A 17,371-nucleotide genomic window follows, 5' to 3' on the forward strand; every position below is an offset into this window, starting at 1 on the left:
AAATTGTATAACTTAAAGGCAAGATATGGATATTTTGATAAGAGCTTTGATGTACTATTGCAATTGTATCCGATATGTTACCAACAGACAATGTGTTGCCAACATCCATGTACAATGTTAAGAAGACTTTGAGTGCTTTGGGAATGGAGTACACCAAGATTCATGCATGTCCTAAAAGTTGTATTTTGTTTAGGAAGGAATATGTGGACCTTAATGAATGTCCTAAATGTGGATCTTCTAGGTGGAAAATTGGTAAGAATGGAGTTGTTAGCAATATTCCAAATAAAGTTTTATGGTACTTTCCTATTATTTCGCGTTTTGAAAGAATGTTTCGTAGTATTGAAACGGCTAAGAATTTGACATGGCATGCCAATGGGAGAAAGGTTAAGATAGGGAAATGCAACACCCTGTGGATTCTCCATCTTGGAAGTTGATTGATCGTTTATGGCCAAACTTTGCATCAGAAGATAGGAATTTGAGACTTGGGATCGCGGCCAATGGAGTTAATCCATATAGTATGTTGAGTAGTAGGTATAGTTGTTGGCTTGTGATGACAGTTGTGTATAATCTTCCTCCTTGGTTGTGTATGAAGTGAAAATTTATGATGTTGAGTCTTCTCATTTATGGACCCAAACAACCCGGCAATCATATTGATGTATACATGGAGCCATTAGTTGAAGACCTGCAGAAGTTGTGGAACGAGGGTGTTAGTGTCTTTGATGCTTATCGTCAAGAGAAATTCACTTTGAAGGTAGTGTTGCTATGGACTGTAAACGATTTTCCAGCTTATGGTAATTTATCTGGTCATGCAATGAAGGGATATTATGCTTGTCCAATTTGCAATGAAAATACCTTTGCTAGAAGGCTAAAGCATGGGAAAAAAATGAGTTTTACCGGGTATAGAAGATTTCTTCCTTCAAATCATTGCTACAGAAAGCAAAAGAAGGCTTTCAATGGATTTCAAAAGTTTGGACTGCCTCCAATACCGTTGACTGGAGAAGAAATCTTAGCTAAGCTGAATGCAATAAGTTTTGATAACTCAAACAAAAGGAAAAGGACTGTTGATGCTGAAGAATGTTGGAAGAAGAAGTCCATTTTTTTCGAATTGGAATATTGGCAATTTCTCCATGTGCGACATAATTTAGATGTCATGCATATTGAGAAAAATATTTTTGAGAGCATATATGGTACATTGCTCAATATTCTTGGTAAGACGAAGAATGGAGTTAATGCTCGGTTAGATTTATAAGAAATGGGTTTGCAGAAAGACTTAGCCCCTAAACAGCAAGGAAATCGAACTTTCCTACCACCGGCTTGCTATACATTATCAAAGCAAGAGAAGAAATTGTTTTGTAAGTGTTTAGCGGACTTAAGGGTTCCAGATGGTTATTCTTTAAACTTTAGAAATCTTGTTTCAATGGAGGACTTAAAGTTGGTAGGATTGAAATCTCATGATTGTCATACATTGATGCAACAACTCTTGCCTTTTGCTATTCATGCAATCCTTTCTAAAAATGTGAGAAATGCAATTGCAAGACTTTGTTTTTTTTTCAATGCGATTTGCAAGAAGTCCATCATTGTTGCTGAATTGGACAAAATTCAAAACGATCTTGTTACAACTTTGTGTCTTCTAGAGAAATTCTTTCCACCATCTTTTTTTGATGTAATGGTTCACCTCACTGTACATTTATTTGGTTCGAGAGGTCAGATTATGTGGACCAGTACATTTCAGATGGATGTACCCGTTTGAGATGTACATGAAAGTATTGAAAGGTTATATTCGAAATAAAAATTGGCCAGAAGGTTGTATTGCTGAGAGTTATATTTGTGAATAAGTGATTGAGTTTTGTAGTGAATTTCAAAAAGGGTTAGAGGCAGTTGGAAACCCCATTGGTAGATATCAAAACTTAAATAATGAAGATGATGTTGGTGCCCCCATTAAAGGTGGAAAAAATCAATCAATTGATCAACAACTTTGGGAGCAAGTCCATAGATGCGTACTTTCGAATGCACCAGAAGTGGCATCCTATGTCAGGTGCGTATATACATGTTAATGTACAAATTAGTTGATATTTTGAATATATATATTAAGATTATAAATTAGTTGATATTTTGAATATATATATTTTGATTATAAATTAGTTGATATTTTGAATATATTAATATGCATAAATAAGTTGATATTTTGAATATATTTATTAATTACAAAAACTTTTCTTTGTTTTAGTATTCATTTTGAAGACTTGAAGTCAAGCAAAAAAAATCGAGGAAAAAAAGCAAAATGGTTTCAAGATAAACACAAACGTATATTTATTTACTGGTTACGTGATAAGGTATGGAGAAGTTAAATATTTAATATGGTATCATTGTTTTAGCTTTAGCTTTAGTGAATAAATATTTTTCATATTTTGTCAATTGACCAGATTGAACAGGAGCGAAGTCAACCAAATCACATAGTTTCTGAAACATTAAGATGGATAGCCCATGGTCCACAATGGATAGTAACGAAACATGAAGGATATGAGATTAGAGGGGTTCAATTCAACACTTTAGATAGGGATACTAAGCGGGTCACCCAGAATAATGGTGTCAAAGTAATTGCCAAAAGTGAGCATTTTGCTAGTGCTAAGGATAATAACCCAATTTTTGCTGAGATGGCATACTACGGGGTCATAAGAGAAATTTGGGATGTCAATTACATTGTGTTTCGAGTTCCTATGTTCAAGTGTGATTGGGTTGACAGCAGCGGTGTGAAAGTTGATGAGATGGGGTTTTACATGTGTTAACTTAAATAAAATTGGATATAAATCTGACCCATTCATTATGGCTTCACAAGTTCAACAAGTATTTTATGTTGAAGATCAACTTGATTCGAGATGGTTAGTTGTTTTAACTCCACCACAACATCATACTTTTGTTGAAGAAGAATTGGTTGAAGAAGATGTTCTTGGCGATACTATGATGGCTCACAATCCATTTGTCATATAGTTGCCAAGTGTTGATGAAAATGATAATGAGGATGAATGTGAGAGTGACTATATTCGTAACGACTGTGAGGGGATATGGATAACAAATACCTTCTAAATAAATTGGTACGTAGATTTATTTATATGTTTTAAGTAATATTTATGACATTTATTATTATCCATTTAATTAATTTTGTTATTCGCTTTCATAAGAACAACAATAATATTCTTTAAATTTTCATCTACTAATTTATTACTTTTTCATACTTAATATATATTTATTTTGCATAAGTGTTTATAAATTTATTAATTTTTTCATATGCAGCATGAGGGTGTGTAATATCATCAATAACGGGATGGCAACTTCCATCTCAATGAATATGCAATTCATGGAGATTTAGTTAATACTGCTTTTGCTTTTGCATATACAATAGTATACAGAATTGTAAAAATATTTCATAAGATATTATTTAATTTATTTGATAATTATTTTGTTATGCAACTGTTTACTTTCAATTTTTGTATTCTAATTACTTTGAATGAAGCTAATTTTAATTTTTTTTGTATTTATTATTTTTTAATAAATTGTAACAAAATTACAAAAAGCAAATTAGAAAAAGGAAATGGAGACATACAAGAAGAGAGTTGACGCATAATAACAAAATGGTTGCCATTTTTTAGACATTTCGCGACGCATAATAACAACATTGTCGCCATTTTCGATCTTTAGCGACGCATAATAACAACCTGGTTGCCATTTTCGACCTTTAGCGACGCTCTAGACTTGCGTGATAGTTTTTAGTGATGCTTTATTTAAATATATAGCGACGCAAAAAAAAGAGTAACTAAAGGTTAAACATATATGAAATTAGCGACACATAGTTTTAATTAAACGGCGACGTATAACTACACAAGTCGTTAAAAATTCTACAACTTAGCGACGCATAAATTTACATAAAACAGCAACGGAATATAATAAGTCACTAAACAGTCACACAATTAGCAACTCATAACTATAGGGTCGCTGTTTCTTCCATATTAGAGATTCATAGTTTACATAAAAAAGCGATGAAGTATAATAAATCACAAAAAATGATAACAATTAGCGACTCATAAATGTAGAGTCGTTGTTTCTTCCATATTAGCGATGCATTAATTTCAATAAAACAGCGATGCCGTATGTATATGTCGCTACAAATGCTAGCAATTAGTGACGTAGGTGTTTAGACTCGCGGATTCCTCTACTTTTAAAGTTGCAAGTCTCTTTACATTTAGTGATGTGTTTTTATACGGCATTGCCGTTTCGTCCACATTAGGCGATTTTTATTTATACGTCGCCGTTGGTATAATGTTTTTAGCGACAGGACGTTAGGCGACGTGCTAAAATGCATTTTTGTTTATTTCATTTAGTGCATTTAATTGCATCGCTAATCAACGAATTTCTCATATTACGTAGAAAGATTTAGTATTTAACGTGCAGGAAACAATTTTTAACATGAAAGAGAACAGGCAACAATTTTTCTAGCTCTTAGATATACTTTGACTTGACCAGATTCTTCCTCTTCTCTTTTGATAATAAGTGCAGCAAAGCAAATTAAATTAATAAAACGTAAATCCCTCTTTTTATGACCGCCGTTTGGGCCCTCTTACATGAACTTAAGATCTCTTTTTCCTTATAATTAGTAAATCCCTCGTAAATGGGGAAAAAAAAAAAAAAAAGAAGAAGGAAAAATCACCTTGAATTTGTGATGCTCTTCATTGCCAACTCTCATAAAAGAGCAACAAATACAAATGCCAGCATCCTTTTTAATGTTATACCAATTGCCAAACTCTCCTTTTTTTTTCCCTTAATAAATCGGATTAAACCATGTTAGATTGAAAGGGAAATGCATTTTTAAATTTCTTTTGTGGAAATTTTTACTTTCAAGATTGACATGGACCTTTTTACAAATAGCCTCTTTGAATATCATTTTTATCATACGGAAGAACATTGAATTTTTTTTTTTTTCTCAGTATCTTGGATTTCTTGGAAGACTATTTAAATCAATTTCAAGCGAGTATACTTTGAAATGTTGATCACCCAATCTTGACTTCCTTGTGTACTATTTTGCGATCTTGGTTTTCCAACCTATCAACCTAATAAACACGCTATAAACCCGTTCAGAGCCTGAATTTTCCCTTTACATTAGATTAATTTGTACTACTATTTCTCTGTCTCTGTCTCTGTCTCTCTCTCTCTCTCTCTCTCTCTCTCTCTCTCTCTCTCTTTCTCTTTCTCTGTCTCTCTCTCTCTCTCTCTCTATATATATATATATATAATTTTTTTTTTTATATATATATCAACGTCTATATATATTCGAGCACATAGCATATCAGAGTAGTAAATACGATTTTTTTTTTTTTGAAAATAAATACGATTTGTTATATATATATATATATATATATAAGTGTACATTTCAATTGTAACTGATACAGATTTGTGAAAATATCTTCTCCAATTAGCATATTATCGAAAAGGTGATCTCGACTTCAGAAAACATAATACTTTTACTGTGAATAAGTTAACATACTTACAATCAATATTTAATATTCAAACATCTTTCAGCCAATTAAATGCAATGCAAGCATGCACAGATAAATAAAAATAAACGTTTAAACTGCTAAAAATATTGCAAAATAATAAATAAAGGAAATAAAATTAAATGAATGCACGTGGCAACCATGCAATCTATATAGCAATTCAAACCATTATTAATGTAGCAGACAAGCAGTAATAATTACAGTTTAAAACATGAGTCACTAAAAGTCTGAGACCTTTCTTGAATCCTCACCGGAAACCCAGTATGCATTTTGGAAGTCACGTAGGAAACATACACAGGCTCAACGCCTTCAGCCATTGCCGGCGCCACCCGGAACAGACGCAGAACCTCAGCTACCACTCTCTTCATCTGCAAGAATGCCATTTCCTTCCCCAAACACGTTCGTGGTCCCGCCTGGAACACTGGGTAGCTGTACGGATCTCTACCCACAAACCTCCAGTACTTCTTAGTGTCTTTGTCGACCCGTTCCGGTTCCAGCCACCGTTCAGGCCTGTACTCCGCCCAGTCTTTCCCCCAAACGCTCTCCATCCTCCCCATGGCGGACGGATGGTACGTCACCTTCTCCCCCTCCTTCACCACTGTTCCATCTGGCAGTGTGTCGTCCTTTGCTGCTTCCTTATTATCAGCCGGTACCCGTGGATATAGTCGCATGCTCTCGCATATTGCGGCATGCGTATATACCATGTCCTTCACCTCGTCTGATAGATAAACAAGTATCCCAGCTGATGTGTCACTAGATAATACCAAAGGGTAACTCACGTGTAATCTGGTTAGATAAGTGACCCATCCTGTTGTACCTATCCTATGTTGATACTACCTTCAGATAAGGATGACTAGGGGTGTGGTGTTATCAGCTTTCCTGTATATATACTTACACTGCAAGTCAATAAAGTAAGGCCTTTAATATTTTATATCTTTAGTTTATAAAACTCTCATGGTATCATAGGCTGAATTACTAGTCTCTGACGGTTTCTCATTGATTTCTTTGAGGATTTCGTTTTCTATTTGTGGGTTTCTGGAGATTAGCCAGAAGAACCATGTGAGAGCTGACTACGTCGTGTCCCTCCCCGCCAGTATGAAGCTTATGACAAAGTCGGTTATGAAGTTCTCGTCGGAATGACCCAAGCTCAAGAACATAGACAGCAAATCCGCTGACTCTAACGAGCTCTTCTCACTGAGTTCCATCTTTTTTTCTCTAATTACAGGGATGGCGAAGTCGCGCACTTCTGAAATGTCAGTTCTCCGATCCGATACCGAAAAACTTCTTGATTTTCCATATGATAGGGATCAATGAATCATTCCTTTTGCCGCTAATCTTTACTGCGTCGTTGAAAGCGATTGCGAATTTTGAATACATTAATCTGTTCTTTTATCCCTAAGAAATGACACCTCTATTTCACAATTAATTATACATCATGATTTATAAATTATATATACATATATATTGATATATATTTATACATATATATATATATATATATATTTCATAGCCCTTCGCTGCATTTCCTCATATTATATAATATCATTATCCAATTCAAATTTTCCCACCAAGAGGCAAAACAAATTGGAACTGGTCACTAAAAGGGAGCTTACCATTTAATTATAATTAATTACCACTTCACCACCCACAATGATTCCTCGACTCTTTCTAATAGAAAACAAGTTTCTTTTACTTTACTATTTTGATTTTATCGTTATAATAATTTATAATCTAAAAGACCTAAAACGAAAATTCAATATCACATTAAACAAGGAACAACCCAACAAGAGGAATTTTATAAATTAGGTAGGATTTAGTATTTCACCAAAAGAAAAATATAAAATTTATTCAATCATAAAAGACAAAACAATGATTGCAATATTATATTTTTGTTATTCACATTTTATTTTAAATTTTGAATTATTGGGACAAAATAAACCGTAATCTAGCAGTAAGCAACCAATTTGAAATCTTTTTTAGAACACTGCACAAATTAGAGCTGGCTTCCTGGAAGCTGGTACATACGACCAGGTCACGGGTGACGATGGTCAATGTGACTTTACTAGCTTTTTGGTTAAGGAATTGACTTTTTTGGGGAGCTTTTGTGACGACTTTGCTCACGCAGAAGTATAAATATATATATATATATATAAAAGTAATTTTTCTCTTTTGTTTTTTCAAATCATTTAAGTAAATTTCTCAATTGTTAATAAAAATACCATATTTCCCTTAATTTTTTTTATAAAAAAAATGTGGTTCTGCTTAGCAAAACGTTTCTCATCGTACATCCGTGCACGTGAACATTTTGATCTGTTACTTGATTCACCTTATTAAATTGAAAACAAAGGACAATAAATTAGTCAATTATATATAAATTACACATTTATTGGTAATTTTGTGGTGATGATTTTAATTGCAAAAAACAAACATTATCTTCGAGATTCTTATTGCAAAATTGTCTACGCAATATATATGAAAATAATAATAACTTTCCTGGACTTGGACAAGTCAAGTCTTCGTAATTTTATGGATGATGCAAATATATATTTATAGAGCTAACCAATAATTAATGCAAAAACTGAAATGAAATGTTCACACTAGCCACCGAAAGGAAGCTTCTGTTTTTTGTTGAATCACCAAAAGGAAGCTTCGTTATAACTTATTTTTATTTACAAACATAGCATAAAACGCAAACCATTAATCATATGGATGATGCAGGTATATATTTATAGAGCTAAGCAATAATTAATGCAAAGAACTTGACCAAGCCTCTCCCATATCCAATTATAATTTCCAACCAAGACGTACACACAAAGAAATTAAGGCAATCCCCCCTACCAGAATTCATTGCCATGCAAGTTATAAAATTTAAAAAAAAAAAAAAAACAATTGAAAAACAAAAAAAAAAAAGAAAAAAACAATTTTCCAACTTTGGGTATTCCTAGACTTGACCAAAAAACGCAGACCATTATTAATCTTCGACTTATAAATACCTGCCTTTTACCAAAGTCACCTCCAACCCATATCCACTTCTAATGTCCAACCAAGACGTGCGGACACACACAGCAAATTAAAGCAATCCCAACCTGCCTTCCAGTGATTACCATGAATATCCCTCCTCAACTTTTAATATCCTCATTCCTTTTCATTCTTCCATTGCTCTTCCTCTACGTCTTCACCAAGAAAAAGAACAAGTCATCTCCCAATTCAACCAAACAACAACTCCCAAAGTCATACCCATTAGTCGGTCATTACTTCTCCATCTCACCCAACCAGCACCGCCGCAACCAATACACCACCGAGATTCTCCAGATCTCTCCGGCCTCCACCTTCGTCTTCCGCCTATTATTCGGCGCCCGCCGGATCACAACGGCCAACCCCTCCGTGGTCCAGCACATTCTCAAGACCAACTTCTCCATCTACCAAAAAGGCGATGCCTTTAGAATTCCCCTAACCGACTTCCTCGGCGACGGTATTTTCAACGCCGACGGCGACACCTGGAAGTTTCAGAGACAGGTCGCCAGCCACGAATTCAACACGAAATCGCTCCGGAAATTCGTCGAGACGGTTGTGGAAACCGAGCTCTCCGATCGTCTGCTTCCGATTCTCTCGGAAGCCGCGTCTGATAATTCCGTCCTCGATTTCCAAGACCTACTCCAGCGGTTCGCTTTCGACAACATCTGCAAGATCGCTTTCGGATTCGACCCCGCTTACTTATCACCATCTCTTCCGGATGCGAAATTCGCTCTGGCTTTTGACGAAGCCGTTTTGATTAGCAGCCAAAGGAGTTTCTCCTTCGTCCCATGGGTTTGGAAAATCAAGAAGATTTTCGGCATCGGATCAGAAAAGCAGCTTGCTCAATCGATTTCGGAAGTCAGAGATTTCGCCTCCCACATTGTCCGAGAAAAGAAAAAGGAACTCGCCGAGAAAAGCTCTCTCGATTCCGTCGATCTACTGTCTCGGTTCTTGAGCTCCGGCCATTCCAACGAGAAATTCGTCACGGACATAGTCATCAGCTTCATACTGGCAGGGAAGGACACAACCTCGGCGGCTCTCACGTGGTTTTTCTGGCTCGTGGCTATCAATCCACATGTAGAGAAGCAAATTCTGAAAGAAATCAACGAGCAATCAGAGACTACAGTTTACAGCGAAGTGAAAGAAATGGTATACACTCAGGCCGCATTGTGCGAGAGCATGCGGCTCTATCCTCCGGTCCCTGCGGATACTAAAGAGGCGGTGGTGGATGACGTATTGCCAGATGGAACGGTGGTGAAGAAGGGGGATAAGGTGACGTACCATCCATACGCAATGGGGAGGATGGAGAACATATGGGGAAAAGATTGGGCGGAGTACAGACCCGAACGGTGGCTGGAATGGAACGAGGAGAGCAAGAAGTGGAGCTTAGTGATGAGGGACTCCTACAGTTACCCTGTGTTCCAGGCAGGGCCAAGGATATGTTTGGGGAAAGAAATGGCATTCTTGCAGATGAAAAGGGTGGCAGCTGGGGTTCTGCGCCGGTTCCGGGTGGTGCCGGCGATGGCGGAAGGGACTGAGCCAGTGTTCATTTCTAACTTGTCTTCCAAAATGAAAGGTGGGTTTCCGTTGAGGTTTGTGGAAAGGGGTGGAACAGAGTAATGCAAAGAAGAGCAAGTTTGTGGCAAAGAATTGAAAGAAGAGTATCTTTGCCTGTTAAAGTTAATATTATGTTTTGTTTATTTGGTTAGGTATTGGAATTTTAAGATAATTGTTTGAGGTTTTGTTTTAAGTAGAATATATTATATATTTTGTTATCTATATATATATATAAATATGTATTTTTTATTTTTTTATTTTTCGGGGAAGAGATATATGTTAGGTGACTTTGATTTTGAATGTTAAAAACAAAAATACGAGTTAAGGTCCAATTGAATGAACAAGATCATTGTCCTCCCTACTTCATTAATAATTCATCGCATTGTACCAATAGGGAGAGAGCGCCATTGAAAAATAAATAAATAAATAAAATACTACTGTACAATAAATCACGGAGAGAGAGAGAGAGAGAGAGAGAGAGAGAGAGAGAGAGAGAGAGAGCCATTGGAAGATTTTATGGATGAGTGTGCGTCAGAAGATATGGCCGAAGATTTCTCCAGCAATTCCAATACAGAAAAACCTACAAACTGTTCATATATTCGCGGGCCATTCCTTTCTGATCTGAACTCGCAGCACGATATTTTAAAAATTTAAAGAGCTTCTATATCGAAAATTTTAAATTTTAAATTAGTGTACTTTGAATATGGAAAATTAATTTTATAATTTATGAAAATAAAAAAGTTATATAGATCAATAATTTTAAATTTTAATTCAAGCAAAAAGTAAAAAAAAATTAAATTTTAAATTAATGATTAATTGATTTGTGTATATATAATGTTAATATAGTGCATTAGTTAGTTTGTTTAATGAATTATATAATGTAATTTAGAATTATATTTGTGTAGTTTTTGTACAATTTATTAATATTTTACTTTTTTATATAAAAAGTATTTTTTTCATAATCTATTATCATATTATTCAACCGGTTAAGAAGATATATTTTTAAAAAAATGAGATATCTACATAAATAATAATTAATTAATATTTTTGAAATAATTGTTTATAACATTAGATAAATAAACCTAAACAAATAAATTAATATTATACTTATTTTTATGCTCATGGAGAAGAACCAAATAAATTTAACAATGACATGTAGAAAAAATTTCTAATGCTTATCTTACTTTTATATATAATATAGATATATTTTTTGGTCCGTCTAAGTTGATCGAATTTGTTGTGAATAATTTGACCGAATTTCACTTTCCCAACCTAGAAATCAACTCGTCCTGAGCCTTAAGATTTAATTTGCTGGACTGTTAAACCCTATAATATATTAATATATGCTCTAATCAATAAAACAGATATATTCACGGGATTTTTATTTTTTAAGTTTTTTGATCAACCATTCATATATGATAATGGGGGCTTTTCCTAGTCTGTTTGAAATTAACACAGACAGAAGAAAAACCGTTAGAAAAGAGTGTTGCGAGCGACAAAGTAAAAGCGGCGTTTTTGTGTGTCACTGATGAAGTGCGCAATGACGCTAATGGATTTTGTGAAGGACCCATGACTTTATTTGGAAATTAATGTGAAATTAAGCTCAACGTTATGTTTTAGGTATAAGTTTTAATCAAAATAAAAATATTCGTATACTTGTTTAGGTTTCTGACAATTTGCTTACGCAGTCATCACTAATATATCTACATTTCTTGACCGCAAATATATATTTTGCATAGAATATATGTTTGCACATATATATTGTTAGACAGCATATATACTATATAGTTAACTGGAATTTTAGAAAGAAAAATATATATATATATATATATAGTTGCTGGGAAAAAATTATTATATATAGTTGACATTTTTATTTGTTCCTTAATCCCTAAGAAAGGTGGAGATTTATAATATACGGAGTACTTCAAAGCAGTTTAATTTGGTTAATTGTGAAACCAAAAGGTTTAAAATTAGTCAAATATATAGAAAGATTTAGTATTTAACGTAAAGGAAACACTTTTTAACATGAAAGAGAACAGGCAACAATTTTTCTAGCTCTTAGACATACTTTGACTTGACCAAATTGTTCCTCTTCTCTTTGCATAATAAGTGCAGCAAAGCAAATTAAAAATAAAACGTAAATCCCTCTTTTTATGACCGCCGTTTGGGCCTCTTACATATGAACTTACGATCTCTTTTTCCTTATAATTAGGAAATCCCTCGTAAAAAAAAAAAAAAAAAAAAAAAAAAAAAAAAAAAAAAAAAAACACCTCGAATTTGCGTTGCTCTTCATTTCCAACTCTCAAAAAATAGCAACACATACGAATGCCAGCATCCTTTTTAATGTTATGCCAAACTCATTAATTTTTTTTTTCTTAATAAAACTCATTAAACCATGTTAAATTGAAATAGGGAAATACATTTTTAAATTTCTTTTGTGGACATTTTTACTTTCAAGATTGACATGGACCTTTTTACAGATAGCCTCATTGAATATCATTTTTTTTCATAAGGAAGAACATTGAACTTTTTTTTTTTTTCCCCAGTATCTTGGATATCTTGGAAGACTGTTTAAATCAATTTCAACAGAGTATATTTTGAAATGTTGATCACCAAATCTTGACTTCCTTGTGTACTATTTTGCCTTGATCTTGGTTTTCCAACCTATCGACCTGATGAACACGCTATAAACCCGTTCAGAGCCTGAATTTTCCCTTTATTTGGATTGTTTTTTTTCTTTTGTTTCTGAAACTTGGATTGTTCAAATTTACATTAGATTCATTTGTACCACTATTTCTCCTCTCTCTCTCTCTCTCTATATATATATATATATATATCAACGTCTATATATATTCGAGTACACAGAGCAAATATTGAACGGCCAAACCGAACCCTTCAAACGATTATTAATGTAGCAGACTAGCAGTAATAATTACAGTTTGTAATATTAGTCACTAAAAGTCTGAGACCTTTCTTGAACCTCACCGGAAACCATTGCTGGCACCACCCGAAACCGACGCAGAACCTCAGCTACCACTCTCTTCATCTGCAAGAATGCCATTTTCTTCCCCATACACGATCGTGGTCCCACCTGGAACACCGGGTAACTGTACGGATCTCTACCCACAAACCTCCTGTACTTCTTCTTAGTGTCTTCGTCCACCCGTTCCGGTTCCAGCCACCGTTCAGGCCTGTACTCCGCCCAGTCTTTCCCCCAAACACTCTCCATCCTCCCCATGGCATACAAATGGTACATCACCTTCTCCCCCTTCTTCACCACTGTTCCATCTGGCAGTATGTCGTCCTTTGCTGCTTCCTTATTATCAGCCGGTACCGGTGGATACAGTGGCATGCTGTTGCATATTGCGGCATGCGTATATACAAGGTCCTTCACCTCGTCATAGGCTGAATGACTAGTCTCTGAAGGTTTCTCATTGATTTCTTCGAGGATTTCGTTTTCTATTTGTGGGTTTCTGGAGATTAGCCAGAAGAACCACGTGAGAGCTGACGGCGTCGTGTCCCTCCCTGCCAGTATGAAGCTTATGACTCTGTCGGTTATGAAGCTCTCGTCGGAATGACCCAAGCTCAAGAACCTAGACAGCAAATCAGCTAACTCTAGCGAGCTCTTCTCGATGAATTCTTTTTTTTTTTTCTCTAATTACAGTGATGGCGAAGTCGCGCACTTCTGAAATGGCAGTCGCTAGCCGCTTCTCCGAGCCGATACCGAAAAGCTTCTTGATTTTCCATATGATAGGGATCAATGGATCACTCCTTACGCCGCTAATCTTTACTGTGTCGTCGAAAGCGATTGCGAATTTCGTATGTGGGAGAGAGGGTGATAGGTAAGCAGGATCATAACCGAAAGCGATGTTGCATATGTTGTCGAAAGCGAAACACTGAAGGATATCCTGGAAATCGAGGACGGAGGATTTATCAGTGGTGGCTACGGAAAGGATTGGAAGAAGACGATTAGTGAGCTCAGTTTCTACAACAACCTCAACGAATTAACGGAGCGACTTGGCATTGAATTGGTGGCTCGCAATCTGTCTCTGAAACTTCCAGTTATCACCATCGGCATTGAAGATGCCGCCGCCAAGGAGATCAGTGTGAAACCAGCAGCTCACCATTTTTGACAATGTTTACTGCATTTAACACCGAAAAACAACTTGCTCAATAATTGTGGGCAATTGTCAGAACCGGTTGAAGATGGAGGATATGCACCGAATTTGTGAGCCTATAAATAGGTTCCATGCCATTGCATCTCAAAGCCAAGCCGAGCAATCTCAATATCATTCCAAGTGAGGAGTGTTGAGAGCTGTTAAGACTCCAGAGAGCTTGAGAGAAGAGTTGAAATTCCAGGAGAGAGTTTGAAAGTAAATAGAGAGAGATTCCACATGAGAATCTGAGAGAGAAAAGTTTTGTGTTTTATATTCTATTTCCAAAAGAATAATAGAATTTTTTTTTATTTTTTTTCTCATATTTCTTCTCTAAAATGGTCAGAGAACCACAACAATTAGAGAATGAGATTCTAAAGGCCTCGCCTTTTGGGTAGTTGGGGAATTTGGTCTTGAGAATATACTGAAACACGGCAGGGTTGGCCGTTACAATCTCATTGGGGCCGAATAAGTTCCTAAACACGAAGATGGCGGAGGGAGAGTTCTGGAGAACCTCAGCATAGAATTGGTTGTGGCGGTACTGGTTGCGGAAGATGGCAAAGAAGTGGCCGGCAATTGGATATATCTTGGGGAGTAGTTGGGTTGAGGAGGAGGGAGATAATGATTTTGTGTGAATGGAGCTCTTCTTCTTGATGAAGAAGAAAAAGAGCAGGGTAAGGATGAAGAAGGAGAAAGAGAAATAGAGTTGAGGAAGCATGGTGGATGATAAAGATGGTTAATTGGTTGCACAGATCTTAACTTTATAATTGAGTATATATATAGCCCGTATTTTATCACAACACTTTAATAAAATTAATATCCACTCTAACATCCTCCAACATGTTGCACTAAGTGTATTTTTTGACATGTCTAGATCTAGCAAACCTAAACACATAATATCTTGTCGTATTATGGCGTTGTATGGCTATATATATATACGTGTCATCATTAAAGGAGCTAACCATTTAAACACAAAACAAAAAAAGAAGGTGCTATCCATTTAAAATAGGCTATGCATGATGTAGTATATTTGTCGTTGGCATGGGATTTTATTCTCTACTCAACCGATGTTAGCCACACAGGACCGACCTCCTCCTTTCGTAGCTCTCTTTTATTGTCACCCGCTTATTACCAAAAAAGAAATTAAAAAATAATAGTACTGTCGCCCTCTTGGTTGGCGATGTCTTTTACATGTAATCTTTCCTTGTGTAATTGGTGCGTTAAATCTTACATGTGATCTTTCTGATCACCTAGGTGCAATTTACATATGATTTTCCTGCATGTGATATCTTTCTCAACTGATTATTTGGTGTGTGCAATTTAAATGTGATTTTTATGGTAGTAATTCTTTATATATAATATTTTATAGGCAGCAATTTGTATGTAATACATTGCAGGTGGTTCACCAAAAAGATATGAGAATACTAGGCAAATTCTTACTTTTCTGATTTCATGAGGAAATTAATCGATCAAATCAGCAAAGGATATTAGCCATAGAGTAGTTGAAACAATAAGAAAATTATATATAAAGTCAGAGAAACCCGAATAGGCAATATGAAAAAGTTGGCCACTTTTCAGAAAAACGGACGTCACAGTCTTCCTGCAAGGTAGCCCCCGATCAAAGGACTTGAGAGTTGAGTTGCAAAGAGGGTTCGGGTGTGGGTCCTGAAAGTGGGATGATCACTCCAAGTCCTAATCCCTCGGATTGACCAGTAAGCTATACACCTTCAATTCGGGTTTCTTGTATTATTATTAATATATTATATATACACAGTAATGTTTCTACTAATCGTTCTTGCCCAGCATCTAGTGCCAATTGAAATATATATATGCATATATATAGGTATCTAGACTACTGAAATTAAAATTCAGAAAAATGTTATCAAAATTTGTCCAAGTGTTTATAAGTTTCTTAAATCTTTTATATCGTTCAATTTTACCATATTCTTTTTTGAGTTTTAAAATACTAAGTTTTAAATAATGTATAAATATATGTTTTTTTACAGAAATATAGGCACCTAGTTCATTGAACTTAAATATTAGAAAAGTTTTTAAAACTCCCAAAAGTTTAACAGTTTCTCAAATATTTCTTATTTTTCAATTTTACCCCTTTTTTTTTTTTTTTTGAGATTTAGAAATCTAAAGTTTAAAATACTGTTTTTATATATGTTTTCTTGAACAACTATATATAGCTAAACCATTGGAATTAACTTTTATAAATGTTTATAAATTTTCCCAAAATGTTTATAAATTTCCCCAAAAATTTATAAAATTTCCCAGTATATTTTAAAATTTTCCCAAATCCCCTTTTTGATTTTGATTTTTTTTCTTTTTTAATTTTACCGTGTATTTTAACATTTAGAACTCCAAAGTTTAACATATTGTCTTATATGTGTTGTTTTAAAGAGAATTAGATAGCTAGATCAGTGAATTGAAATTTAAGAAAAGTTTCCAAAATTTCGCAGCGGCAGCGGTGCTATTAAAAAGGCCAAAATCAGGTCTTTCTTTTCACTTTGAATAACTATATAGATAAATATATTACCAAAAAGGAATAACTATAGATAAATAAATAAATAAAGGGCTTTTGATTGAACCTCGCTCTTTTATTAAGACGAAGTGGGCCAAGCTACTGCCTATAAGACAATGGACCTCATATAGTGAGATGGAAAGTAGGATAAGGTCACAAAGTCAACGCAGTGTATAATTCATGCATTATCGCAATTAAGAGTCACTATTTCGACCTAAAAGAGCTTAGGCAGCATAATTTATAGCCAATTCAAAGTCAGCATTAGCTTAAATAACTTAAACACAACAGATCAAACATAGTCTTCTTAATCACTTTGATGAGAGATCTGATTAATTGCACAACCTCAACTATAGTTTCCTTATGAATTATATTTACATTTTACTAGCTAAAACATATGAATTATATTTTAATTGGAAAATTTCCACCCAGACAAACAGACAACTAGTACTTGCAACACAAAGTTGGAATCAAACTTGCAATGCCCCCATTAGATCAATGTCAAACACCTCTTAATTTTTTGATTTCTTCAATTAGGCATAGGCACAGCACAAAGTTTAATTAAAAGGAAAGAG

The 17,371-nt window shown here is 34.8% G+C and overlaps 2 protein-coding genes and 1 pseudogene across 2 annotated transcripts; 1 reads left to right on the forward strand and 2 right to left on the reverse strand.

The window, feature by feature from the left end:
* Positions 1-5,659: 5,659 nt before the first annotated feature.
* LOC132799513 (cytochrome P450 94A2-like) lies at positions 5,660-6,971 on the reverse strand. Its single transcript, XM_060811565.1, has one exon. It carries the CDS (start codon positions 6,248-6,250, stop codon positions 5,744-5,746), a length of 507 nt encoding a protein of 168 aa, XP_060667548.1. The 5' UTR covers positions 6,251-6,971; the 3' UTR covers positions 5,660-5,743.
* Positions 6,972-8,516: 1,545 nt separating this feature from the next.
* On the forward strand, positions 8,517-10,367 carry LOC107425886 (cytochrome P450 94A2). Its single transcript, XM_016035934.4, has one exon. The coding sequence runs from the start codon at positions 8,652-8,654 to the stop codon at positions 10,179-10,181; it is 1,530 nt and encodes a 509-aa protein (XP_015891420.3). The 5' UTR covers positions 8,517-8,651; the 3' UTR covers positions 10,182-10,367.
* A 2,698-nt stretch (positions 10,368-13,065) lies between these two features.
* Positions 13,066-14,990, reverse strand: LOC107425840 (cytochrome P450 94A1-like; annotated as a pseudogene).
* Between the last annotated feature and the right edge of the window lie 2,381 nt (positions 14,991-17,371).

This window comes from Ziziphus jujuba, chromosome 9 (genome assembly GCF_031755915.1).
Source record: "Ziziphus jujuba cultivar Dongzao chromosome 9, ASM3175591v1".
Classification (NCBI taxonomy): Eukaryota; Viridiplantae; Streptophyta; class Magnoliopsida; order Rosales; family Rhamnaceae; genus Ziziphus; species Ziziphus jujuba.

Excerpts from the sequence above, each read along its gene's own strand:
- LOC132799513 (XM_060811565.1), bottom strand. The coding sequence starts at position 6,250 with ATGGTATATACGCATGCCGCAATATGCGAGAGCATGCGACTATATCCA.
- LOC107425886 (XM_016035934.4), top strand. The coding sequence starts at position 8,652 with ATGAATATCCCTCCTCAACTTTTAATATCCTCATTCCTTTTCATTCTT.